The 27,584-nt window shown below is 34.2% G+C and overlaps 3 protein-coding genes across 5 annotated transcripts; all 3 read left to right on the top strand.

Moving 5' to 3' along the window:
* Positions 1-2,205: 2,205 nt before the first annotated feature.
* LOC112454393 lies at positions 2,206-5,074 on the top strand. The gene is made up of 5 exons (XM_025015767.1): positions 2,206-2,382; positions 3,356-3,556; positions 3,884-4,126; positions 4,419-4,589; positions 4,961-5,074. The coding sequence occupies exons 1-5, from the start codon at positions 2,206-2,208 to the stop codon at positions 5,072-5,074; spliced, it is 906 nt and encodes a 301-aa protein (XP_024871535.1).
* A 2,553-nt stretch (positions 5,075-7,627) lies between these two features.
* Positions 7,628-15,017, top strand: LOC112454391. 2 transcript variants are annotated; one of them, XM_025015763.1, is made up of 4 exons: positions 7,628-7,734; positions 10,921-10,975; positions 13,486-13,644; positions 13,964-15,017. In XM_025015763.1, the coding sequence occupies exons 2-4, from the start codon at positions 10,931-10,933 to the stop codon at positions 14,150-14,152; spliced, it is 393 nt and encodes a 130-aa protein (XP_024871531.1). In that variant the 5' UTR covers positions 7,628-7,734; positions 10,921-10,930; the 3' UTR covers positions 14,153-15,017. The 2 variants fall into 2 exon arrangements, with proteins under 2 accessions (XP_024871531.1, XP_024871532.1); XM_025015764.1 differs by having other exon boundaries at positions 7,644-7,738.
* A 1,147-nt stretch (positions 15,018-16,164) lies between these two features.
* On the top strand, positions 16,165-22,623 carry LOC112454392 (E3 ubiquitin-protein ligase SMURF2). Of its 2 annotated transcripts, none has more exons than XM_025015766.1 (12): positions 16,165-16,351; positions 17,291-17,329; positions 17,400-17,508; positions 17,590-17,723; positions 18,415-18,679; positions 18,765-19,258; positions 19,342-19,591; positions 19,663-19,829; positions 20,241-20,431; positions 20,568-20,965; positions 21,079-21,539; positions 21,624-22,623. In XM_025015766.1, exons 1-12 carry the CDS (start codon positions 16,297-16,299, stop codon positions 21,809-21,811), a joined length of 2,751 nt encoding a protein of 916 aa, XP_024871534.1. In that variant the 5' UTR covers positions 16,165-16,296; the 3' UTR covers positions 21,812-22,623. The 2 variants fall into 2 exon arrangements, with proteins under 2 accessions (XP_024871534.1, XP_024871533.1); XM_025015765.1 differs by having other exon boundaries at positions 16,196-16,351; positions 19,666-19,829.
* The last annotated feature ends 4,961 nt before the right edge of the window (positions 22,624-27,584 follow it).

The raw sequence follows: 27,584 nt of genomic DNA, 5'->3' as shown, positions 1-27,584 counted from the left end.
TCTCTGTCTAGAAGTTATTGAAGGAATGACGACTATACGGGAGAAGGTTATAAATTTAAAGAAAAAAAAGCATGCGCTCTTTCCCTGGATGCGCATGCTACATCGTTACGTAATGTGCCATCTTCGATTATAATTATACGTTGAACGGCAACTCGAAGGATAAGTAAAACAATAAAGTATCTTACCTCCGCGTTTATACCCACCGGGCATTCGAGAATTAACCGTGAGCTGCAATTTGCAATTGCAACGTAGCTGCAGGGTGCAACTCTGACAAAGACACGATCTTCGATAACGTAATTTTTTGTTAGTCGGGTAGGAAGGTAGGAAGCGATTATAAAATCAAAGATTAAACGTTCAAACGATCGTGAAAAGTAATAATTAAAATAGATTTTTATTCATTTTGATATATTATTGTGGGGACAATGTAGTGGCGAGTTTTATAAAATATTATAAAAGTTCAGCCAGGTCCCTATAACTTTGTGGAAATATCATATATCAATGAAAGAGGAAAGATTTCAATGTTGTACGACGTCGGGAATATTTAAAGGTGTTGTAAGAATGTTTGAGCACTTTCAAAAGGGAGTCGTGAAGCTTATAGTTCTTTGTAAAGCGTTCACTTTCCTCAAGGAAAGTACTTATGCTCTCTCGGAAATTTATACTGTCGAGTTGCGTACTGTCGTTTCTCATTCTTCGTTCATTACTCGGTTCATTATGGCTCGTTATGGTAGACATATATTTGAGGTTTATTATAGAGATAACTTGCTCTCTCTTTGAAAGTAAAAGTGCAAAACAATAATTTCGAATTATAATAACATACGATATTTTAATGACAAAAAGTAATTATAATTGTAAAAGAAGATTTATTTTCAATTTTTACAAGATACTTTTAGAATTCTTTTTTATAGGACAATTTAATCGAATGTAACCGATTCGTTTCTTCGTATTTAAAGGTGAAAAGAAGAATACGATATAAATCAATAGTTCTAGAATTTATTATATTGCGTAATGCTTGCTATAATCTGAATGAGCAGCAGTGTCGTTTAATTTTACTTAATGCGCGCGTCAAAATCAAAATAGAGCAGAAATGACGTCAAAAAACATATAATATGTTTACGTTATAATATGTTATAATATGTCACATCGATCTTGATTTTCAAAGATGGGAATCACTTAATATATCATCGGAAGAGATCAGCACGTTATTTCGGGAACACTTTCGGCAATAGTGCCAGCAAGCTTCTACATCCTCGCCATTCTCTTGTTAAGAGCGCGGACGTTCTATTGGAAAATTTCCAAAACGCCTTTCACAGTGTCGCGTGTTCGCCGATCGTATCGAAATCTGATCGTAAACCTTCGTTTTCGCAGTTGTCAAAGATTTCAGATTTTTTGAACTTTCGTGAAGCGATCGCACGAAGCGTCAGCGATTGAAATTCAAAAGTATAAGAAAAGTGCTCGCGTAATTTTATTTTATTGATTACGGCGTTTTACTGAAAGGCAGCATTATTCTCTCTTGAATGTCTAATCTAAGAATTTTCTCTAATGTTTGCGGATATATAAAGAGAAATAGTGAAATTTAACTTGAGAATGGAGGATCCGTGTCTGCAGCTAAGTATATCCTATGTCGAAATATGGTAGAAAAGCGAGATAAAAATCGAGGAAGCTTGGAATTAGGAGGAGAAAACTCTATCTGTCTGTTTACTTGTACGGATCTGTCGTATCAGACGAGAATGATGTACGTCGGTCTTTTAACTATCTGACGGAGATGAATATGAAGGTAAAGCAGATGAAGAAGTTAGCAATCCACCATTCGGACAATTGCTGCCATTGAAATCGGTAGTTAAAAAAATATCATAAAAGTTTCTTCCATATAATAGAATTATATTGTTATAAACAAAAGTTATGTAATTAATGTAATTATATACAATCATGCTTTATATTTATTACATAATTTCTGCATTGCATCTACCTTCTAAATTATCTAAGAACCGGTTTTATTAACGTCGAGTAATTTTAACTGAGATATAATTGATTTTCTGTTTGCATTCTTGACGGAGACAGCTTTAATTGGCATAAATTGATTGCGGATGTCATTCCTGTCATTGTTCATTTGTCAGATAATTCAGGAATGTCGTGTTCAATCCGCTACATTTAGGTTACATTGACAAGGGAATCTGCCGACAATTTGAGTTAATAATTAATGACTTAATGGTGAGTCAAGCTGAAAATAGAGAATCGATTAGGGAGGATGAAGCTGAACTGGAGCTTCGCAGACTCCGAGAAGTTGCCAAGCTTGCGGCTATATATCACAGCGGCGAAAGAAAGTTTCAGAGAAGAACGGATCTTTCGCACGTCGTGCACGCCAGTCTACACTTTGTTCAACTCGTAAGAAATTGAACGTGTTGAAAAATTTACTTCGCTCTTGAGCGGACGTAATTCAATTTTCTCATATATGCAAAATGTTTATTCCGGAAAGCAATAGTAAAAAATAATCACGCGTTATCCTCAAAATATTAGAAATATAATTAAAAGGAAAATGTATCAGAAGATACATACGCTTGTATTGCAAGAAATGCAAGAAATAACGAATATATATATATATATATATATATATATCTCGATCAGTTATTCATGATATTCCTATATGTTATTGAAACGTTTACTAAATGAAGCAAATCTAAAAATATTTTCGCACACATACGAAATAAAGAGGAATATAATATTTCGTCATCGTCTTCTTCGTGCGATAAAAAACACGACACGTAATACCTTAGGATATAGTATATCGCTATCGTTACGTGCCTCCATCTCAAGATGAAATAATTGTATGATTAAAACAATACGACCGACCCAGTTTTTCGGTCGGGATTTCTCGTCGTCGCGCCGTGATTCAGTGTAACGATAATCGTGACATCGATATTTTTATTATGTAATCGGATACGACATGTGCGTCGAGCATCGGACACGCATCGGACGTATTTACGCATGAGCACGCGTGCCGACGCGTGTACTCCGCGAATTCTAATCGCTTCAGGAAGAAAACCGGCGGCTTCCCGCAGTGTTCGATTACTCGCGTTCTATTTCAGCTGACGGTTTTGTCACGATCGGTGGAAACCTGCTAAGAGAGCGTCGCTGGCAATACACACGTACACAGGATACATATCTCGCGAGCGTCTATGAAAATTGCAGCTTACAGAGTTTCTTTTCGTTACCACGTTGCTTTCTTCTCGTAATCTATATTTATGTTTTCTTTTAATTTTATTATTAAGAGAGAGAGAGAGATTATATCTATTTTTATTGCTGAGAGTATTCTTATTATTAAACATGCCGGAAATATTACAACGGAAAATCTTTTTAGGTGTTCACATCGGCTATCGAAGTGTTTCATCATGTGCATCACTATATGAACAAACGTGCACGAGAAAAAGATGATACAGTCCCATCATTGCCGGAAGAAAGAAACCCCATTTTCTTCGTGTATCCTATCTGCATGTTGCTGAGCCTTGTTCTTATGATCCTTTGGCTTGTTAAAAAGATACTTCCCGACAGGCCTATAATAGTAAATTCTTTTCTCAAAAACGCTTACAAAGACGTATGAAATATATGTGACATATCTTATAATGATTAACTATATACGACTCTTATAATATAACTCTTGATACAGTTTTCTTAAGACTTTAGATGTCTTTGTAATACTACACAATTCGAGTTCTTTTATAATAGCGACAACTGATCTTATCTTGTAAAATTACAAATTTCATTTATCGTATACGTCTCTATATGCAGAATTAGTTGTTTCAATATAGATGCAATATAATAAACAAAATTTTAACTGTGCGTATCCGCATTAAATAATTATGCATTGCTGTGAAAACGAACCTGCAAGCCTCTCACAATATGCGCGTCAGGAGCTATTCTGATGCTTGTGACAGGAATAATGGAGATGAAACACGCCGATATGTACATCGATGTTACTGAATTTACTGACGAAGAAATATTGGAGCATCCTATCTTCATTCATAACTTTGTAATGTGCATATTATCGATCTTCGTTATGAGTCTGTATCTAATTCAAACGTGGGTTCTTTTCGACCAATGGCAGTGGGTGCGTGGGCATAAGCAATTATTCGTTATTACGTAAGATATATCTTTCTTTTGAAATTATCAGTTTTATCCATAATATATTTTCGTTATATGTGACATTTTGTAAAAATTTACGTAAATTATATATGTTATAATTATTCATTGATTTGAATTCTTCGAAAAAATAAGTGTTTAAAAAATTTGAGAATAAAGAAAAATATTATTATTATTTTATTTTAGGACCATGGTTTAAATAATTTATTTAGCATAATTTAAAAAAAATATTTTTTTAACTATTTAGTTAGAATGTATAGAATATAAATGTTTTCGGTTTTCAGATTCGGGATACATCGGATGATACGCGAAGTTCCAGTTCTACTAGCGCAGACGAAAGTGATCATTCCATAACAGAAGAAAAAATTGGCGTACACGATTCCGATATCGGAGAACTGCCACCGATTCCTACCCTGAAAGAATTGACCGCTCTCGCTGCAATCGCTGATAGTCCGGTAAGAATGATTCGAGAAAATACCATTTACTCACAATTCTATCGACACCTTGGATCTTGAAACAGGCCATGTCTATAGACTGCGCTAAATAAAAAAAAGGAGCGTTCTGTGTTCAGATGTAGAATAAGGGTTCTATTTTCGGTCTATAGAATCCACAACATTGGTCGTTCTAGTTCTAAGGTTATCCAATGATCAGTAAAACGATTTCCACTTGAAGAATTTCAACAAAGATGTACAATACTTATGCATTTAAAAAATACATATTAACATACAAAAAGACAGAAATTCTGAAAAAGATTCCTCTGGAAAAGATAAAGTTCGGCAATTTTTATAATTCGGAATAAACCGGAAAAATTTTATTTTCCTCTTAGGATATGGACGACGAACCGATACTTTATTGCTGCTTCGTCGACTGGTACAATTATATTAAAATGAAAATGGAAAGTAAACCAAAGCATGAGTTCCAAATAATTCACGTCATGTAACGCACTTGGATTTTTTTTTTATAATCGTTAATTATTAAGAATAGCGATTGCTGGTACATCGCTCTCACTATTGCTTTTCTGAAATCGTTGAACAGGCATCCATTACGCCATCTTGAGAGATTCTGCAATGGTAGCTAGTGAAGCTATCCAGCTCTGCGAATAAAACAGTTAATTTATAATAAGCCTAAGCTGTTCACAAAATAAATAAGTTTCTTCGCACAATATTTGTTCGCGTAATTAATTTTATTAGGAATAAATTTACTATCAATAATTTTTTCATTTTTGCAGTTAATGTAAAAAACATAAATAACTGGCAGAAATAACAACGATAAAATATGTATATATCTACTTATGTCATGAACATTTATTCGATATATTTTATAAATAAATCTTTACGCCTAAAATATTTTATACGATTAAATAATATATTTTAAAGCTGTATTAATGTGATTATTTTCATGGAATTACGATGACAATTTTATAATGTCAATATTTTTCGCGTAAATGATTCATACTGATAAAGAATTACTCATACGCGCATTATGAGTGACTATCTTTCTGAGTAACAAATCTTCTAAAAAAAAAAACAATATTTTATATTATCACTTCAACTAATTTATCGTATCAACAATGTGTGTTCATTTAATTACATTTATGTATTAATTACAAATTTGTTTTTTACATAATGAAGAATATATTTCTACAAAAATAATTTTATAAAAACATGGTAGATTATATTGAATTCAAGCAGAGACTCCATAATGTTTGTTGTATTATTTCAACATTTCTTTACTGTTGATATTAATAATTTAATATGATTTCATTGCTCTTAACGCAGACATTTGTAAGCAGACGTCTGATCCTAATAAAGAGACTCTTTTATATCGAACGATATCCATGGCGGGCGTGTCGAGGACTCGGCGAAAACGCGTGTTGTATCGCAAGTAACCGGCGAAAGGAGGCTAATGAACGCGAACGCGAACGGTCGTGGGTAATTTGCTGGCAGCGTACACACGTGTCTGTGTGTACGTGTGTGTGTATGTTCTGTGCACGCGTGTGGGTGGGTGGGTGTGGAAGAGCGGCAGCGGAAATAAAGACGAAAACGTAACACGAGCGTGCGAGTCGGACACTTGTGTGCGGGATAGACCCTAACAGGCACAGGCATATGGGATATTTCGAGGAACTATACTACGGCCGTCGTACCCTTCGCATGTTGGTAGTACGGGCTAAGGAATGTGTATACGCTCCGATATATCGGGCAACGGATGAATCTGGTTATACACGCTTGTGGTTTACGCAACAATTGTTGATTTTCATAAGCGTACGAAAAGAAAATTCTAGCCTGACTTTTGATGCTCCTCGAATAATGCCGAGTTGATTTTTAAAGACACTGTTAATTGTCCTGAGATTGGCATTGTTCTCAGATTAAAGAATTATATGTTATTGTTCACTCAAATTTAAGAAATCTTTGTTTTAATAGAGTTTTAATTAAACGTTTAATTTTCAAAATATTGAATGCCAATTAAAAAATTGACATAAGAAACTTTTTTCTATAATGTACCAGAAGTTATTCATAAAATGAAACTCGCACCAGTCTCGCATTTTCATGTTTTTTTCTGAATCGATATGTATAACGTCATCGCATAACGAATGATATGATGTCACGCTCGAAACGTAGAATCGACGTAATTCTTGAGTCACTATCCGATTCCTGGATTTTCTTTTATTCCACAGATGATATCTCTCTCGTAATTACGTCATTGCAAAAAAGCAAGCAATTATTAAATAATATCGTTGTGTCTGCGACGAGATGAAATAAATGGCTAATTTAAAAGTCGGGCAGCTGACTAAATAACAATGTACTATCTTTAAATTAATGAACAAGTTTGTATATATATAATTATCACAAATTATAACATTTTAATTAAATATAAGGTAACGTGATTAAATTAATTAGAGAAATACTTGAGAACATTAGAATTTTCGTAACTGATAGAGTAAATTTGACATTAAAATGCATTGTAATTATCAAAATAAGAACCCTAAAAAAATGTTACAAATACACTTTTGTTATGATTATTGGAGCATTTTAAAGTATAACTTAATATAGTAGAATTTTTCTATAATAAAAAAATAATGCTTTAAATTTCCGTATTTAATCTTCTTGAAATTTTATTAAAGAAATTTTCATTTGTCTCTTTATTAATACTGCTTATATCCTTTTTCCCATGCAAATATTAACTAAAATTAATTAAACTTCAAACAAAGGTTATATGTTCCTAAAGGACGCGTTGCAATTTTTTCGACCTGTGTGAGTCTTTATGCTTTTACTCGCGCGACTTTGTCATTTTGTCGACCACGTCGTTTTGCTAACCGTACTATAATTTCATTCCACATTAAAATTCATAACAAAACGTAAACTTATGACAACATCCGTCAAGCGGATTCACGGCTAAAATGAGCGCCACTGAACCGTAGCGTCTGTGTTCGTCCGATGCGTGAACGCTGTGATGTAAAAGTCGGCATGTTTCCGTCGATCGTAAAAATCGAGGCTAGCTGACGCGCCTCCACAATGCGTGGTTGGTCTTCAGCATCAGTCGTCGTTGAACCCTCGTCTCGCGAGCAGCTACGACCGTCCGGTGAATCGAAAGCGTGAACACGTAAGTACGTAGTACACTCTACGACGCTGAATACGCCCGATTATACGTGAATGAATGGAGTTGAAAGTCTTTTTTCACGTTTCTTGCAAATCGGAAATTTTATAACAACGCTAATATGGACGCTGGTTTAAGACGCTTCCAACGCCCGCTCCAAGCTCTTTGTTCGTGCTGTTCTTTTGTGTGCTGGTTTGTGGGCCGACTAGCCTTGACCGGTTGGAGTAAGATATTAGAATAAGATGCGAGACGTTACTCCGCTGTTTACAAACGTACGAAAATCATAACAAATTTTGCAGAAAGATAGAAGATATGACCGATTATAAAACTAAATGTTTAATTGTTATTTTTAAAAATATTTTAAAGAGAGAATCTTAAATATAAATATAATTTATACCAAATTATATATATATTGTTGAAAGAGAGACATAATATTTCGCTTGAATAAAACGTATCAACTATTTTTATCAAATAACGCGAGTAATGTCATACAAAATGACGTATTTTTGTCTTTTAAATAATGCAATTCATGAAAAAAATAAGTATGTGAACTTCGGATGCATCGCGCATTTACATATACGCAGTATGTATTTTTTAATCGATATTAAGTACAGAGTGTAAGAAGAAATATATGTAAAGAATGAAGATATAAGATAGCGTCATATTGTGTATCATCAAAATGTAGATTTAAAAGTTTCGGAGCACTATATGTATATAATTTTGTTTCTTAAGTTTGCAATGTGATCATTTGTCACAAAATAATTATTAGCGATATAAAATAGAAATATAAAAGGTTAGAAATATAAAAGGTATAAGATATTTACTTAAAATTATTACGATAATACAAATATTGAAATCCAGTGATCTCACTATTTGTTTTTATTATATTTTTGCAAGTATTTCTTTAATCATTTATAATATCTTTAATAATTTATATATATCTTGGTTTCGATGCAATTTTCGAAAGAGCATAGCCTCGAAAGGGAAAAAGTCCGAAAGAAATTATAAAAACGGAGTCAAGGCAGTGGCGGGCATCGTGAAAGTGTCTTCCTTTTTGGTGTAAAAAATGCATTCCCCCTCTCATACGTTATATGACCGCGATTTATCTCTCAACGTTTAATTTATGTCACGTACTCGTTCAAAATCACAGGTTATTTCGAGTAATAATGAGATCTTGTTACCCATATTAGGTTTTCAACGTAATTATTGCAGACGATAAACAATCTAAATGATTTATATTTTTATTTTGACGCATTACTGTCCACAAGTCCATGCCTCTTAATGCTTACAAACCTCACGGGCGCATTTAATTATATATGACCTTTCTATACAAAATTGATAAGATAATAAATAAAATTGTATGAAATATGTGTATACATGTATATGCATATGTATCCCGGCATATCTTTCATGTCTATTTATTCCAACTTGTGAGATAACATTTTCTCCTAACATGATTAATGTAAAAATGATTCACTGAAACATCGCTATATCAATTTCATTTCGATGATTCAAGCAGCTGCGATTAAGCAATTCAATTCGACGCTCGACATAACTGACTAACAAGTACACTTCTTACTCAATGACGATGTGAGCATGCAGGACACACATCGCGCTATTTCTAGTTTTGTTGCATTCTACCCATCTTGGGTATGTCATGGTCATCACGCGTGCCGACCCGCTCAAGTCATCCAATGAAAAATGACGTAAAGATTGTATTAGTGCAATTAAGCATGCACAATATTTGCCTACGGCAACTGACATGATGCCGCAAAGCAATATCTCCTGATACTTGTTGCCACATTATTAATTTTAAAGAATTTATTACCACGTTATTAATTAAAAGTTTTTATATAATTACGATTTAAAATATAATTATATCACGATTTATATTTTTATTTTTTCCTTCTGAGAAAAGCTTACAGAGTTTCGGACTCTGTGATTAAGTCTGTCTCAAGGGTTATCCGATATATCTAAAAATAGTATGAGAGTTGGTTGTTATTAAGTTTCGGTTCAATTTCGTGCTACTTTCGATGCGATAGCTTTGTATGTTCAACAAGTCATATTAATGATACAATAATTTTTATAATGTACCATATATTTAAATATGTATATATGTTTAATAGAATATTAAAGCGTACATACAATTTTTGTCATACAAAGGAACAGCATCGAATTTTGCTACGAATAATTTCTGTATGAGAAGGCAAGTAAAATACATAAAAATGTCAACACAAGTTAAGAACCTGCGGAAATTATTAAAGAGTTAAATTTAGACTCCTATCATTAAAATAGCAATAAATGTCACGATGATATATTAAGGTCATTGTGGTCACGACATGTCATCGTAGAGTGTCGTAGACTATATACGCGCACACAATATGTTGTAATGGTTCGTGTCTTCCGTCTTCTGATAAAATATATAAATGTATTATGTTATAATTTTTGATATTGTTAATTACAAGAAGAATCTTTATTTAGATAATACCCATAATAAATGGGATTTTTCACGATGAAATGAGATAAAGCAAACGCTGGCGTGTTTAATTCCGCAACAGATATAAGAGAAAAAGAATTTGGTGCGAACTGCACAGTAGTTTGCCAATTTTATATAAAATAAAAGAATTTATAAGAAAAACTCTATTTTTAATCGACAACATAAAAGAATTTATAGTCATAACATAATTATAACATAAAGAATTTATCCTTTTCATTTTTTGCTATGTACATATATATTTATATATGCAGTCGTAAAATATAATTGCGTTTTACGGAAGTTTACCAGACGTGTGCATTAGTCGTATATTTTATCGAACAGCATTACTAATTTATTGTATGTTTAATGTCTTCCTCGATAAAAGAGGCTTGTATCACTTTAACACCATCCATTTGCGGTTTCGTTTATACGACTGTACTATTATATCGATTGTCGTGCCTCCATTTCTTTTTCCTCTTTACTGTTCATTACGCTTTCATACGACTTACATTCTGTAGTTATAGTCATTGTATTTGCATTTATACAGTGCATTCTTGTCCATCAATGATACACGTAATCGTAATGCATAAATCGTAATTTTATAAATCCAGACGCGACGTTTTTGTAACTTGTGACAAGCAAAAGAGCATTATTATTTATTTTAATGAATTGTACACACAATTAACTAATTTATACTATTTCTCTCCTACTTATAGATCAGACGAAATGGCTACCATTACGAGGCTGTCGATCATAAAATTCCTTGAGCTTGTAAGTATATTAAGAAATATAAGTAATTATTATATATCTTTAATTATTTATCACTATAACATCGGATCAAGTTTCAACTTCAAAATGCTTTAAAAGCGTAGCATTATTTTATCTTTCTGAAGAAGTGCAAATCACACATCAATATATATTCGAGTGATAAATTAGAGCATAAATTCTATTACGTAGTTATTCCAATAGATACTGTGCGCAGTATCGTAAGCGAGAAAAGAAATTATGAACGTGGTAAATCAGGTTTCTTTCAGTGTACAAATTCAATCGTCATGATGTCATATTACAAAACATTAATTAACATAACCGGAAAAGCGTGCAAGTATCATTTGCAAATTAGAAGAATAGATTGCTTTAAAGAGCTGTTTTATTCTTAGCATTCGAAATTGCGCAGAAAACTAGGTTCTTCGAGAAAGTGCAAGGTTCGACGTCGAGCTACATAAACCTATCAGCGTTTCTTGCACACGTATTTCCAGCCGTAAGAGAAACACTATCCTCGAGGTCGCCTCATACTCCTTTGAGAGCTCCACCATGCCCTCGAATTTATTTTTAACGTTACTGCGCTGTTTCCTCCGATCGATTGATTCAATTTCTTGCGCTGCTCGCGATTTGAATCGCGCTTTTGAGAAAATCAAAGCTCGTCTCGAAGCCGGGGAATTGTTGGTTGCGCGACATTCCGCGCTGCATATCTTTCGCGATTCGTAAGGCGGCGAGAATGGAGAGTGACATAAGCGGCGCTGATTACCGCACAAGAGCGTTCTCTCTCTCTTCTTATTACGGTTTGCTTCGCCCGGAAGTCGATCGGTACGAGAGGCTTCCGTTAGGATTCTTCGGGACCTACGTGAGAAACTTTTTATTCAAGCACTTCAGTTGCATTTGTAAGCGGTAGAAAATCATAACTCGATGCTAATTTTCGATAACTGCTAGCTCTTTAAAATAATCGTATATTTTATCAAATTGAAGTTAATATAATATTAAAAGTATACAAATAGTAAAAAACGCGTCAATTGATAAAGAGCGTTATTAATCAGAATAAGGTTTTTAAAAACAGCTGTTTTGCTAATTTATCTTGCTGAACATTTATTTAGCTTTGTTTTCAAATTAACGCTGACTCATAACATTGTACCGGCAATATTTTAACTACGCCTGATGTTTCCTAAATACAATTTCAGCTCCTTTCTTTCGTTTAGTTTCTTGATAAAATCATCTTAACGATATAATATTATTTCGCAATTATTTTTCTGCTAAAAGATTTAAAATATTTTAGTTTACTTGCTGACGAACCGTGTAACAATGTATTTGCATTAATTTGTAAGCGAAAGTATATTTAAAATTAATTAATAAACATTATTAGTACACAACATTACGTTGAATTAATACAAAAGATAATGACGATGCTTGTTCTGGATAAAATAAAAAATTGCAGCATACAAATATATGCATGCATTGAATTAATACTGATCAAAACATATATAGAATAATTACTGCGCTGCTTTTTTGACACACGCGTACAGTACATATTTATATTGCTAATATGTACCGTACCATATAATGGCACTCCTTACAATTAGTGACACACAGCTCTGGCTGTAGTATCGCATGCTTATCGACGCACACGTGGGTGACCAAGCCCGGGATTCTTTGAGATGTATTCGGTGTCAGGCAAATGTGTTCATCGCATCAAGGCCGACCGGTGCAATTTTAATGTTGACGCCACGGATTTTGAAATGAAAATTATGTAATTGCGAAATAAAACGCTCATAAATTTTTCTACATTCCTCGCTTACATTTTCCTATTTTCAGCTGCCATTGCCTGCCAATTAGTTAAAGAGATAATCTGTATTATTATCTAATTCCTTGTGCATAAATATTATATATTATTTTATAATCGAAAAAAATATTATATATTATAGAAATAAAAAACTTTTTTACTGAATCAAAATCTAAATTTATAGATTTATAGACGTATTTATATATACGCCTATTATTTTTACATGATTAAACAGACATTCCACGAATTTTTAAGGATTTTTTGGCTAAAACAGTTTTGAGATTTGCCGTTGATCATGGGCTTCTTCTGCTCGTCATATATAACGACACACTTCGAAGTAGATACTATTCTCATGCTTATGACTATGTTAATGATTCGACGAATTATACCGAACGATCATATTTAGAATCTGTTGTCTAGAAATAAAAAGTTGCCAACTGGGACAGTAGTGGACAATATGTTATTTATGATGGAATCGAACGAGGGTCGACTCTCTCCAGATTGACCCAGTTTTGTGAGCGATATCCGTACCTTCACTTTTGTAACAAAAAAACTGCTATAGTTTCTACATGAATGGTAAAAGCGAGAGATTATTCAGGGAAATATGATACAATGAAGTGTTTTACTTCCAATGAACCTTTGTTCATGAAGAAAAGAAAAAGAAAATTAGCGCGTAGACTAATTGTAAGAGAAATTTTCATTCATTAAATGTATATATTTCTGATTACAGCTCTTGGTATGCATCCTTATCGGGTTGCACTACAACTCCTTCAATGCAGGAGATCAACATACCGCGATGATAACCATGGGAACCTTTGGGGGATACCTGATTATTCTGGTCGGCTTGTTTATCGGCAGCGTGATGGGAACACCGGTGAACCGCCGTGTGGTATGTTTTAGCAGATGTTGCAAGATACATTTCTCGCCAGATAAACATTGCGATATAAAGATATATGTATAAATGGAATACAAACGCTTAGAAAATGCGAGATCGCGAGAATCAAAGTTGAAAAGAATTTTAAAAAATTAAAGAAGCTGCATTTCAATTAATTACATGTTGATGTGTTTCTTAATTTATGTGTACGTGTGCATAATAAAAATTACATAATTAATGCAATAATGTAGAAATTAAAATACATTAGTAGGAGTATAATTAACAGGACGTCATAATATGGATTTTCACTAAATGCAATCTTCTACCTTTTTAGGATCTCTTCTTCGCGCTCATTGGATGCGCCCTGTTCATCGCCGCGGGCGCGCTCAACATCGACTACTTCCAGAAGTACGGACACAAGTCATCGTTCCGCGATACCGGCTTGGCCAAAGGGTCTCTCAGTATTATCGAGGGCATCGTTTTCCTTGTGGACGCGTTCCTCACTTTTCGGGGGGAGAACTGAGATCTGAATCGCTTTTAAGTACAACGAGGGACTGCGCGGCCGGCAATCGGTGTTAATCACATTCCGCAATCGACGGAAAACTTTTCTAATCTGTAAGGGATTGGATACTGCCAAAGAGTTTCCCCGAAGGAAACTTTCTTTTCAGCCGGGTAGCCAAGTGTAGTCGCGAAACGCGAATCATACATACGGCGTCGCAAAGTTCCGCCGATTTCTTTGAATCATGCGAAGCACGAGTTACGAGGCTTCGCGACTTGTGCCATTTGTCTTGCACTTCGACGCGAAGTGTCTGTTTCATCGAGATTCTACGTTTCTCTAACTTGCTTAACTTTTCAAAATTCTGATTAAAAATCTTTAGAAATTGAATAAAGATAAAATATTCGCAAGACATTTTTCTCTTATGGATAAAGAAAAATTTCTGTTTAAATAAAGCTTTCTAATGTAAATGTGACTTTGCGACGATATATAATCGATGATAGTACAAAACGTGCAGGGATCACATGACAATGATACATACTTGCATATTATACATATATATTATATATATGTGTAATACGTTACTATTAATAAGCGGCAGTCCCTTCGTAGAAGCAGGCCAGTTGGTATCATAATCATTAATAATGTACTGATATCGCACTCGTAATTTAAGTCATGCTATTCTGAGATTTGACAAGTAACGAGAACAAGAAGAAAAGGAACGATAACATCATGACGTTTTTATAGACGACGTCATTTGATTGTATCTCGGCGCTGAAATAAGTTCGTTGTGTCCGCCGTCCTTTCACAAATATTCACGAAATATTTATCTTTGATTTGTACGTTTTTACGCTAAGACTTCAACAATAAAGGAAAATTATGAAGAAAAAGATTGAGGACGCTTTTCTGAAGACGCATTCCCTTGACGCTTCTTCCTTTCTTTCAGCGTGTTCATTGAAAAATGTGAAAATATTTACAAGTGGCTCACTCGTTATCGCGTTGTACAAATCAAATGCGATGTTACATAATAAAATATCGGAAGTTTTATGTGATGCAACTTTTGTTTAAGTCTGTACTGTTTTCGGAAAAGCAGCCTCAAGGTAACTTTAACCAAATTTCGATTAATTTAATCGACGATTAACTTGTCAAGTAATATCTGCAGACTGCATAATTTTGTTTACATGAATAAAATTTTTCTGTTATTGCTTGATACACAGAAAAAAAATTTAAATTTGAGACGACGAATTGTATAGATTGAAATATTACTTTAAAGCAGTTCTGGCGTTGAATTAATCGATAAAGTTAATAATTCCTTAGGGCGACTCTGGTCAAATTTCCGATCATTCCAATTAACTTAATTGGTGATTAAATTATCAAACAATATAATGAACCATTAATTATGTAACCAGAAAAATTTTGTAATAATTCTTACAAAATTAATCAATGATTAATTACTCCTTGGTTAAAATTAATCACTGATTAAATTAATCGGAGTTTAGTTAATTACAGTCACCTTTAGATCCTTATATACTCTATTGTTTTTTATTAAATATCAAATAAGTAAATATATTTAATTTTGTCAACACAAAGCAAGGGAATTCAGAATATTTAAAAAGATGAAATACATATTGTTCTTTCATTTCCAATTTCTAGTGAATATCTAGTTTTATTCTCGAATGCCGGCAGCTAAACGTTCCCAATGCGCGTGTTCCGCAAGAGCGACTCAACTTACAGGCACGATGCCAATCGCGCTTCGTTCGATACATCGAGACAAAGCAACTAGAATGGCCGTAGTCATTTAAATTTGCTATAAACATTTTCCTCTTCTCTCCTCCTCCATTTAATTTCACCTTTCCGGTTTAAAAATTCATTTTCCATTCCGATCACTTATTTATGTCTATGACGTAAAGTAATTAAAATTACATACAAGAGCCTTCGAGATCGCGTGCAGGAGTCCGCTCCGAGAATCGACTGACGGTTTCAAGTCGATAGTGCGTTCGACGAGAGACCGTTCGCACGCGCGTTTGTATGTACATGTATGTGTGCGTGGTGCGGGCGATCAGCGAACACCATCGCCGTCGCGCGTTCTCTTAGCAGGGGAGAGCAGCCCTCGCTTTATTTGCCAATTACGGCGCCGATGCGCGGTGCGGAGCGTTAAATGTGCGTGCAGGATGTCGAATCCGGGCGGTAGTAGGAGGAACGGAGCCATGAAGATCCGTCTAACAAGTGAGTGTTGCGGCCGTCTCTTCCTCGGGCGTCGTGCGTCCCGTCGAGCGTGAAAGTCGAAGCCCGGATACAAACCGCGGTTCGCACGCACGACGAGGGCACCTGCCCACGCACGTCGGGCCTGTTTATGTTTAGCGTTATTTAACATGCCCTCGCACGCGCCGTGTTCTTTCCCGCGGGGGAGGGGGCTACGATAAACGACGCGTAAACGTCAAACCACGTCTGCTTGGTCCCCCGGGAGTTCCGCGTACCCTAGGTGAAGAACACGACTTCCGTCGTGCTTCTTTTCATCGTCTGGTTGCGCCAGTTTCCTCGGCGCCGAAGCTAACTCGAGGCCCCACCGCGAGTACTCTCCGGGAGACCGATGAAAACGTTAATTCTGAACGGTCGTGAAGACCATTTGATGTGTCATTCATTCGCAACGTCTTTAACAAGGCCTCATTTTTAGCCTTATATCATCCTTTTGACTAGTTTTATTATTAATATCCGGCTGTTCTTTAAAAAGGCTATTCGATCATCGTTAACGACATTTAACATGAGTTATTATATCATTCGTCTTTAAGTTTGAATCGATTTCGTCATAATAGCAGAGATAATCATATGATACAATTATAATAATCGTAATAATACTTGAGAGAATGTAAATGTGTAATAAAATACGAAATGTGGCTATCAGCAAAAGATACTGTAGAAGTTATAGATTATCAGATTATAAATCTGTCATCGGATTATTTTATAAAATCTATCTGATTAGATATTAGATGTGGAACTTAGAAATCTAGTATTTGATTACTTCAATAAATTAGATGTATAGATGTGTCGTTATTAAATCGCGTGTATGATAGAAAAAAATAGTAGGGCTAGAAATCTTTTGTCATGATTCATGACATTAGTTTGCGCGCGAAAATATATATTGGCTAATGATTATATACGTTTTAGTTTTATGCGCCCGCAATCTCGCTAGGAAGGATTTATTTCGTGAGTACTTTTTCCACAAAGAGCACGTAGAAATATAAATGAATGCGATTTAAGAACGATTACTTTTTAGGCTTACCCGATCCCTTTGCTAAAATAACTGTCGAGGGTTCTGGACAGTGTCACAGTACAGATACCTGCAAAGCTACTCTTGATCCTAAATGGAATCAACACTATGACCTGTGAGCATTTTTTTAGGTTGAATATAGAGAGATTTAGTGTAAGTGCATACGAAAGAAAATAACTGTTACCTGTTCATACAGATATATCGGAAAGAACGATGGAATCACCATATCTGTATGGAATTATAGAAAATTCCATAAGAAACAGAACGGAGGGTTTCTAGGATGTGTACGCATATTATCGAATACTATCCAAAGACTTAAGGATACAGGATGTATGTATTTGTGTTTATTTTATATTAGATTATTAGATTAGATTTTATTTTTACCTTGTAAAAGAAAAGATACGTGAGATAGTATTTCGCGCCTATGATACAGTCATACCCCGTAAGAAATTAAAATTTAATTAAAACCTGAATTAAAGGATAGTCTACTCTAATAGGTAAAAATACTATTTACTTCTTTACATGTATTTCCTTAAAGTATCATATTTCTAGTTATATTGGGTTAAATTTTTATATTTTGAAATTTCAAGTATCGACAAAGTTATCCAATTTTAAAATAGTTAGCACTGGCGGGTAAAAAATTGAATGATAAATATTTCCTTATTTTAGAAAAAATAAAGAATTTTAGTTACAATGAAATTGGCATATTGTATTATTTATTTGATTTTGTTGTTTGGTACATTTAGGGAAATTATCATCTGCTGAATTTATAAAAATAAAATTTTAACGAAACCAATAATTATGGATTAATTTTCAAATTTGCGACTTAGCGAAGCAAAAATAATCGAAATCGCTATCATTTGCAAATTGTATTATAAAAAATTTGAGAAAAAATTTAGTTTTCAGCGCTTCAAAGTAATCTAATCTTTTTGTTACTTATAAGAAACATGTATATTTCTTGATATCAAAAATTATCTTACACATTGCAGTTTATAAAGATTGGTTTGCGATATACTTTTAGATCAACGTTTGGACCTATGTAAAGCTCATTCCGATGACACGGATGTTGTGAAAGGGCAAATTGTCGTATCTCTGATGTCGCGCGATGGCCATAACGGTGCTGTGAGCAATACAGTCGGTCATAACGCCGTGGTCGACGTGCTCGGAGATCTGAGCTGTCCGAATGATTTACCGGATGGTTGGGAAGAAAGGAGAACGGAAAGTGGTCGACTTTACTATGTAAATCATCACACGAAGAGCACGCAATGGATTCGCCCGAATGCTCGGTAATATTTGACATCTATTCATGCCAAAGCGCGTATATGACATGATATGTATGACGTAAATTTATTCGAGTAATGTCATTGATAGGCCTAACACTGCTATTATACCGACGACACCGGAACCACCGCCGTTGTCGTCGTCGGAGCCTACGTCTCCCAGCAGTAGTGCGAGCTCTCCGAACGTAAGAAATGAAGGGAGTCCTGCGAGACATACGTCGCCTGAATGGACTGGCGGGGATGGCACGCCGAGTCAAACACCTAGTCGAGATAATTCGACGCAAAATACTCCGAGAAATACACCGACGCAGCAGCAACAACAACAGAATCGCAATCAGCAACAGAATCAGCACAATGTAAGAAACGCGACAACGCCGGCATCGTCTTTGAGGGAGCGGCGCGTCTTTAGAGGAACCGATGAACAAAACGGCAATCAAAGTGCGAACGGAAGGGTAGAACGTGGCCTTAACAATGGGGGTCAAATTCGAAGGCCTAATCGCAGTAACAGGAACAGAAATAGCGTTATGTCGAGTAGCGACAGACGAACCGATCCGCCGCAACCGACGGATCTACCTCGTGGTTACGGTACGATTGAAATCATTTTTAGATACAATTATTTAGGGAAAAAGATGTATAAATATAGCAAAAAGATTCGACTGTTTGTGTAGAAATGAGGAAAACCCAGCAAGGCCAAGTATATTTCTATCATGTACCAACTGGATCTTCTACTTGGCACGACCCGAGGATTCCACGCGACTTGCAAGCTAACGAATTGACGAACGAGCTTGGTCCTCTTCCCAGCGGATGGGAAATGAGGCAGACCCAAAGTGGACGGGTATACTTTGTAGATCACAATAACAGGACAACGCAGTTTACCGATCCCAGGCTATCCAGTCAAATAATAAGCAATCTGCTGAAGTAAGTATAGCAAGTCGAAAGATACGTAAATGCGATTACGCAAGAATATAAAATTATTATTCTGCCGATAGTAGGAGGCAAAATAATAACACGAACAATCAAACCGCGAATAATGCGAACAATTCGGTGACGAGTGAGACCGCTGAGGCCGATACAACGAATTCATCGATGGTTCAGCCTACCACGCCGCAGCAGCCAACGAGAAATGAAAATGGAAGTAACAACAATTCTCCAACAAGTGAGTGAAATTTTTTAAAAACATATTTTTGCTAGAAAAGAGAAGAGAAAATATATTCTACAATGCAGAATAATTGAAGCGCTTTATGTCTTTGACTCGCGGGTATCTTACACATTTGATAATATTCACACAATATGGATCGCATAATCTACTCATTTTCACACAAAAACAAAACAAAAGATCATTTGTGTATGCCTCGCAATTTTATCTTATCTGCGAGCGAGTCTATCTATGCAACACAGCCTGACTGTTAATCAGTCTCGGTTGTTTTGTCACTTGGGTGAAATGCCATTTCATTTCGGAAGAGTCTTGTTCATTAGGGCGCATTATCGTAAAAATCGAGATTCTTTATTCCGTGGGTATATGTGGATAGTGTGATCGGGTTAACAAGCGTTTTTTTTTGCATTTCAGTGGAAAGCACTCCATCCCAAAATGCTCAAACAGTGTCGGAATTACCGAAGGAGCTCATGGACAATGAACTTCTTCCGAAATACAAACGTGATTTAGTAGCAAAATTGAAATGCCTTCGAGCGGAATTGAATGCTCTTCAGCCTCAGAGTGGACATTGTAGGTTGGAGGTGTCGAGAAATGAAATATTCGAAGTAAGCAAATTTTAAATCCACGTAGCTTTTTTGTTCTAAAATATTTCGTATGTCATTATCACCAAGAATTAAGAATAAGAATTTGTTTTACACGAGAACCTGTAAGCAATATAAGCAATATACATTGTTCTTACAGGAATCGTACAGATTGATAATGAAAATGCGTCCGAAAGATATGCGCAAGAGGCTCATGGTCAAATTCCGCGGCGAGGAAGGCCTTGATTACGGCGGTGTGGCACGCGAATGGTTATATTTATTGTCTCATGAGATGCTAAACCCGCAATACGGGCTCTTTCAGTATTCGAGAGACGATAATTATACGCTTCAAATTAATCCAGATTCAGGCATAAATCCAGAACATTTATCGTATTTTCATTTTGCCGGAAGGATTATAGGCATCGCCGTTTTTCATGGTCATCACATTGACGGTGGTTTCACGACACCGTTCTATAAAATGCTGCTTAATAAAGCTATAACTTTGAGCGATATAGAAGGAGTCGATCCAGAACTGCACAGGAGCCTCACATGGATGCTGTAAGTGACATGTTCTTTTTAAGAAAACTTTATTATCAATATTTGATTCATATGTTATTTTTTCTAAAGATGATTTCAAAAAATTTTTAATTTACTATATTTTACGTTATTAGGGAAAATAGCATAGACGGCGTGTTGGATGCTACTTTTTCCGTAGAGCACAGTAGTTTCGGCGTTTTGAAGAATCACGAGCTAAAGCCAGGCGGTAAAGACATTCCGGTGACGGAAGAAAACAAGAGAGAATACGTTCGCTTATACGTAAACTATCGATTTATGCGCGGTATCGAGCAACAGTTCTTAGCGTTACAGAAAGGATTTCACGAATTGATACCTCCCCTGTTACTAAGACCGTTTGATGAACGCGAATTGGAGTTAGTTATTGGCGGTTTGGGCACTATTGACATAAACGATTGGAAGATGCATACTCGACTTAAGCATTGCACACCCGATACGCCGGTTGTACAATGGTTTTGGCAGATAGTAGAATCGTACGGTGAAGAAATGAGAGCGAGATTGCTTCAGTTCGTTACCGGTAGCTCCAGAGTTCCGTTACAAGGATTCAAAGCTTTGCAAGGTAAATGCTCATTTCATATTTAAACACATTGCGTTAAAAATATAGAATGCAAATAATAATCGCTTATTACGTTTGATTGCGCAGGATCGACAGGAGCGGCGGGTCCACGGCTCTTCACGATTCACGCCGTTGATGCCCCGAGCGAAAATCTACCAAAAGCACATACCTGTTTCAATAGAATAGACATACCGCAAAGTTATCCGACTTATCAAAAGATGCTTGACAAGCTTACGCAGGCGGTTGAAGAAACTTGTGGCTTCGCTGTCGAGTAATATGGTACGATTATTGCAGTTTTAGTACGATCGTTTCTCTATTACGATAGTACATATTTCGGCAATCTTGGATTCCCATAATAAACGACGTTTTACAAATTCTTTAATAAAAGAAACAGGAAATTATTTATTTTCTATACTTACAAAACAACAAAAAATAGGAAAATCCAGCAGGTCTTAGAAAAATCCAGTGAGTCTAATAGAAAACGTTAATATGTGAAATCGTTTCACGTATAATACCTATATACGAATATCAATGGCCTTGCAATTATGAACTTTGCATATCTTGCATATCTCACGATACATGTCCTTTTTTAAACATAAATTTGAGTAACAATTTTTAGAAAACTAGTATATTGGCCTTTAAATATTTATTATCTGGTTAAATAATTCAGTTTACGGGGATCTCTAGTGAATATTTTGATCAATCTGTTTTCTACGTTTACTTATGCACACATATACATTTATCAAAGTTCTTATCAATTTTCACATCTTTTCAAGTAAAATCACTAATTTTGTTTAATTCATCGAAGTTAGTTTTATTATTTTAATTACGATATAAATATAAGGTAAAACATGCACAAGTATTTTTGGAAGAAAATCTTCCAAAATTTTATGATTATATAGTTATAGGATGTTCATACTGTACAGATTTTTTTATTAAAACACAAAACATGTGTAGTATCAACGTGAAAGAATCTCGAAGTTATGAACGTAGCAATATATGACATAGGGAATCAATTCGCATTATGCCCGTTCTAGACTGGCGGATGAGCCAACTCTCGGCTCATCCGAGTGAGTGGTGTAGACGGGTAAAAATCTATAGTTTATGTATAGTTTATGTCACGTACACTATAGAAGGCGGATGAGCCGAGAGTCGGCTCATCCTCCAGTCTAGAACGGGCATTAGAAAGTTTTCAATTTTACTTTAAAACAAGTATCGTAACGAATTGCACAGTCAATTAATTCCATATCAGTTATATCTATTGGATAATAGGATTTAGTATCGCAAACGAGAAGTGCATATATGTATAAAATTCGCTCATTCGTAGAGGCAGACATCAGCTAGACACAATGCTGGAAATCTAGTATTTTAAAATGTATTATTGGGCCTTGCTGTCCTAGGGGAGAAGTATAGAGTTTGTACATATGTATAATTCTGAACGCAAGTGTTAAATGAAAATTGTTATAATTTATAAAGAGTATAAGGACAATAAAAAGTAATATTGCTATTGAGATATATCTTTAATTAAATATCAAATTTTCAAGAATAAAGACATAAGATATATATAAAAGCAAAATTATTATATATTTTATTTTTTAAATAATTTCTTGTTGGTATATTTACGAAAATATACGTTATTTACGAAAATAATTAATACTCTGAAATTAATAATGTTTTATTCTTTGAGATTGTAACACTTTCGTTCGGAGCTGTCGTAACGCAATTGGCAAAACTTTATTACTATGCAACCTGTGCGATAAGATCAATGCGTAAGATCTTGCTTGTTAAGAGTTAATATCACCGAGTGCGTTAGTAAGATGTAAATAATTTATTAGAGATTAAAATATAACAGCGTAATATAATATCGTTTCGCGTGCAGATCAGAAAGCGATCGGCACGTTGATTTTAACAATGACAATTAAAATCGTGTACATTAGCTTTAATTTAGAGCACATTTATTTATAAGGAAAGAGTTCATTCGACGGGTTTATGTAAGCTTAAAATGTTTCGAACTGACTCTTTTGTTTGAGAACTTCACGAAACATGACTATACCTTACTAAACTGCTTTTAGTAAGATATAGCACTACTTTCTTATTTATCTCACGAAGCTTTCATTTAGTTCAACATATGACGCTGTTGTAAAAATATTTAATGCATGGATCATTGTTTTGTATAATTATTATTGCATTATTATATTTGTATTATGCACAAAACTGTGATGAAACATATCGTAGATGGAAATTATGTGGTAAGGGCACCGAAAGTCTCACTTTTTGATTCTAGAGAATTGGAGCATAATTTTACGTTCACTTTTATACACAATATTATTGAAATCAATATATATGTATAATAAAATGGATATATGTATGTATATATGTTTATACACACATATCCATTTTGTCAATTCTTTTTTGGAAAGCGTCTCCATACATTGTTTGAGTTATGCGTATAAGTATCATCCGTTTTCAACGTCTGAAACGCGGTCTGAGTACTGAGCATTGCTATAACGGGAAACGTAGCTATTACGACTCAAGTAGGATAATGGATACAGTTGTTAGCGTTAAGCTAACGTTATCACATGCATAAAACGAACACCTCTAAGCGCTGTCTATATCTGTTGCCTTAATTTTACATGTACACAACGAGAACTCTTGTATTTAATAGTTTATTTCACGGTATCAGATGCATCCAATGCCTCAATATTCTATGAGCGACATAATATATGCTAAAGTGAAATCACTAATTTTTTAATAGAGTGTATAACTATGCTACAAATATATAAGTATAATTCTGATAACTGAGAAGAGAAACTATTTTCGGTATTTAAGATCGTGATTAACATCAAGGCAATTCAGAAAATTGACGCAGATACAGAGAAGATTCAGTGAGATTTTATATTTCTTAATATATTCCTCAAAATTATCAATGAATGTTAAGAATAATAAAGTTTTACCTTTACATTTAAAAAGAATTTTCTTTTTATATCAAATTTTTCTTCGCTATTCATGGACATTCAACACATGGATATAGTCTTATTAGAAGAGATGATATATCTTTCTTCTAATTTTCTCACTGCTTTCTTCAATCGTTATCTTGTCGATATAGCAATAAAGGCCTTGAAAGTGCCTTGTGGTTGACGTTAATAATACTGCAAAAGTATATTCATAATATTTTCAGAAATAATGTGTAAATTTTATCCTCCTTTCCTAAAACTATATCTAAATAGATGCACACACATACACATATATATATGTTACAACTGTCAATTTATACTACGTAACTACATTAGTCTACATTAGACTACATTAAACAATGACAGAATAATAAGAAAACATGGTTTAAGTAAAAATCAGCCAAAAAAGTATCCTGAAAAATTAAATATTTTTTATCCAAAAAGATTTTTTATTTGTATAATTATGTTCAAGGTACCCTAAATTATTGCATAACTTGCAACGTTTTAATTATCCATCATCATGTTAATTCTTTTCTTTAAAAATAAATCATATTTTACATACATATCAATTTCGTTAGGTGTTTGACATCAAAAATTAAATATGTTATCAGAATATTTCTTGTATATACGTACTTTACGAATTATATTATTGTAATTTAATAGCTGATATATTTAGAACAAATTTCTGTTTAGTAAAAATTATTATTACGTTATTTGACGAAAGGATTACTCTCTTATTCATTGAATATTTAAAAAGAACAGAGAGAGATTAAGAGAGTAAAGTGAGAGATAAAGAAAGAAATTGAGAGTGACAATATTTAGGATTCACACAGAATACGTACAAAGAAATATCTACTATTATACGTGGCACAAGATAATCTTGTTCGCAAGATGTAACTATTGATGGAGTTTGCGGATCGGCAAGGATGCGTAAATTAAAATATATATTAAGAATCCGCAGTTTATTTTATTCTGAATTATCAGGTGAACTCGAATCGCTTTTAACTCTTTATCGATCCATTCTGCTGGTTCTACAAACTCTTTTAAGAGTCAGCTAAAAGAAGGCCTCCGCACACCAAATGGTGTTGCATCTGTTCACGGATATGACACAACTTTGTCAAATGTACATATCTATGTTGAAACTTTGCAATCGATACAACGAGAGATATCGGTAAAGGATTGAGTACCATAAGAAAAGTAGAAAATAATAAGTGACTTCGCAGTAAATTGTAGACCATCTTCTTCTCTAATGTCGATCTCATCGACATCAAAGTATCCCGTTGGTTCTTGGAGAAACTTACTTCTTTTTCTACTTTTACGAATAAGTGAGTCCATTTAGGATGAAGAATACGAGGAAAATAGTTATGACGAAGAAGGTGACGAGAAACTTGTGCTCGTTTTCGTGAACTAAGATTTATTTAGCAGTTCTATCGTTTCTCTATATTCTAGTAATTCTAAATGCGAATTTGCAAATTATAAATTAATATATAATATAACTTAATATATCATCATTTATAATTTTGAAGTTATAAATGATTGCCTCTTTTGTAATTTGTAATTATGCGAGATTATGCGTACTATTATATTATTGCGGATGTATTATTATTATTATCATCAACTAATATCATTTGTTACTATCATCATTTACTGCGCAAGCTCTTCAGGAAACAAATGTATATAACTTTTCCTTTTGTATTCTGGACGAAATGTATATTTTAATAAAATATCCAAAGTATGGAATCTTCTAATGTTAATATGTGTTAATTTTTTTCGGCACCATTGCGAGATTATAAATAGACTATTATTGCTATCTGTGTCTCATTTGCTGCTTTATTTCAATATAACGCTGCATATGTAAAATGTTATGTTATATGTTTTACATCATATAAATGTAAAAAAGGATTCAAATTCATTTATTTCGCATTATTGATGTTGTTAGTATACTTTATTTGTTCGTTCTTCCTTCGCTGTTGTGCTCTGTTTTCCTTGATTCTTCTTCGACAAATTTCTTCTTATTCCTGTCCGATTTCCATTTCTCTTTGATCTTTGTTCTATCATTATTATGTCACCCCTTCTGTTATCTTGTCAATATATTCTTCTTAATCTTTTTTCATAATTTCTTTTTCGATTTTGTATCTCCTATCCCAGTAGTATTTTATTACTAGATATTTTTCTTCTGGAATGTAAAGTACATTTTTTTATTTTCTTTTCCTTGAGTTTGCTTTCTCTTATTTCTTCGACAAATAATAATCCAAAGGCTGAAAAAAAGGCTGAAAATAATGAGACGTCTCCCTTTTTTCCGGGGGCATCTCTCTCATTATTTTAATCATATATATTTTTTTATATTATATATTACCAACTTTTTAATATTATTAATTGTATTAATAATTGTATTTTATAAACTTTATACTTAAGAGGACCCGTTTTTACCGGACATCGTTGCAATTGAATGTATTTTGGCTAAACTCGGCCTAGATTTATAATAAAATTAAGTTACACTTTTAATTTCAGCTAAAATTCTGTCCGATAAAAATGAGCCAACTTGTAGAGGCCCTCCACCACCCCCGCCAATTCCAATCAGCGGTCCTCATTTTCTTGGATATACCTAAGCTTTATATTTTTTTGTTTTTTTTTTGCACACACACACTTTTTTAATACAATTTATACAAATTTACACAATTCAGTCTATGCCAAAACCTAATACATAATAATACATAATCAAATAATATAATTACACAGTATAGGAAAAAATTGTGTTACATATAAGATATCTTATTAATTCCGGATTACACAAAAACGTTGGAAATGCGTATACTAACACATCGTCCGTATTTTATAGCAATAGAATATAACTCAACAGTGTATTGATAAGCATAATCTAATTACACAATATTTATCATCAGTTATAAATTTAAAACTATACGTAGCTCACAAAACTTTATGTGGTGCGAGCAACCGCGACTAAGAAATTTATTAATAAAATTTGCAATTACCCCTCTTCAATCATAGAAAAAAATATTTCTAATACTGGGCCCGTATTCCGTTCCTGCCTACCGACAACTGTCGGTTCGATAAGTGTCGTTGCGCAGGTTTT

The sequence above is a fragment of the Temnothorax curvispinosus genome, unplaced genomic scaffold, assembly GCF_003070985.1.
Source record: "Temnothorax curvispinosus isolate PA1 unplaced genomic scaffold, ASM307098v1 QBEX01005026.1, whole genome shotgun sequence".
In the NCBI taxonomy this organism is placed as follows: Eukaryota; Metazoa; Arthropoda; class Insecta; order Hymenoptera; family Formicidae; genus Temnothorax; species Temnothorax curvispinosus.
Note: the sequence above shows the minus strand (reverse complement) of the source record. Positions and strands in the feature narration are given on the sequence as shown.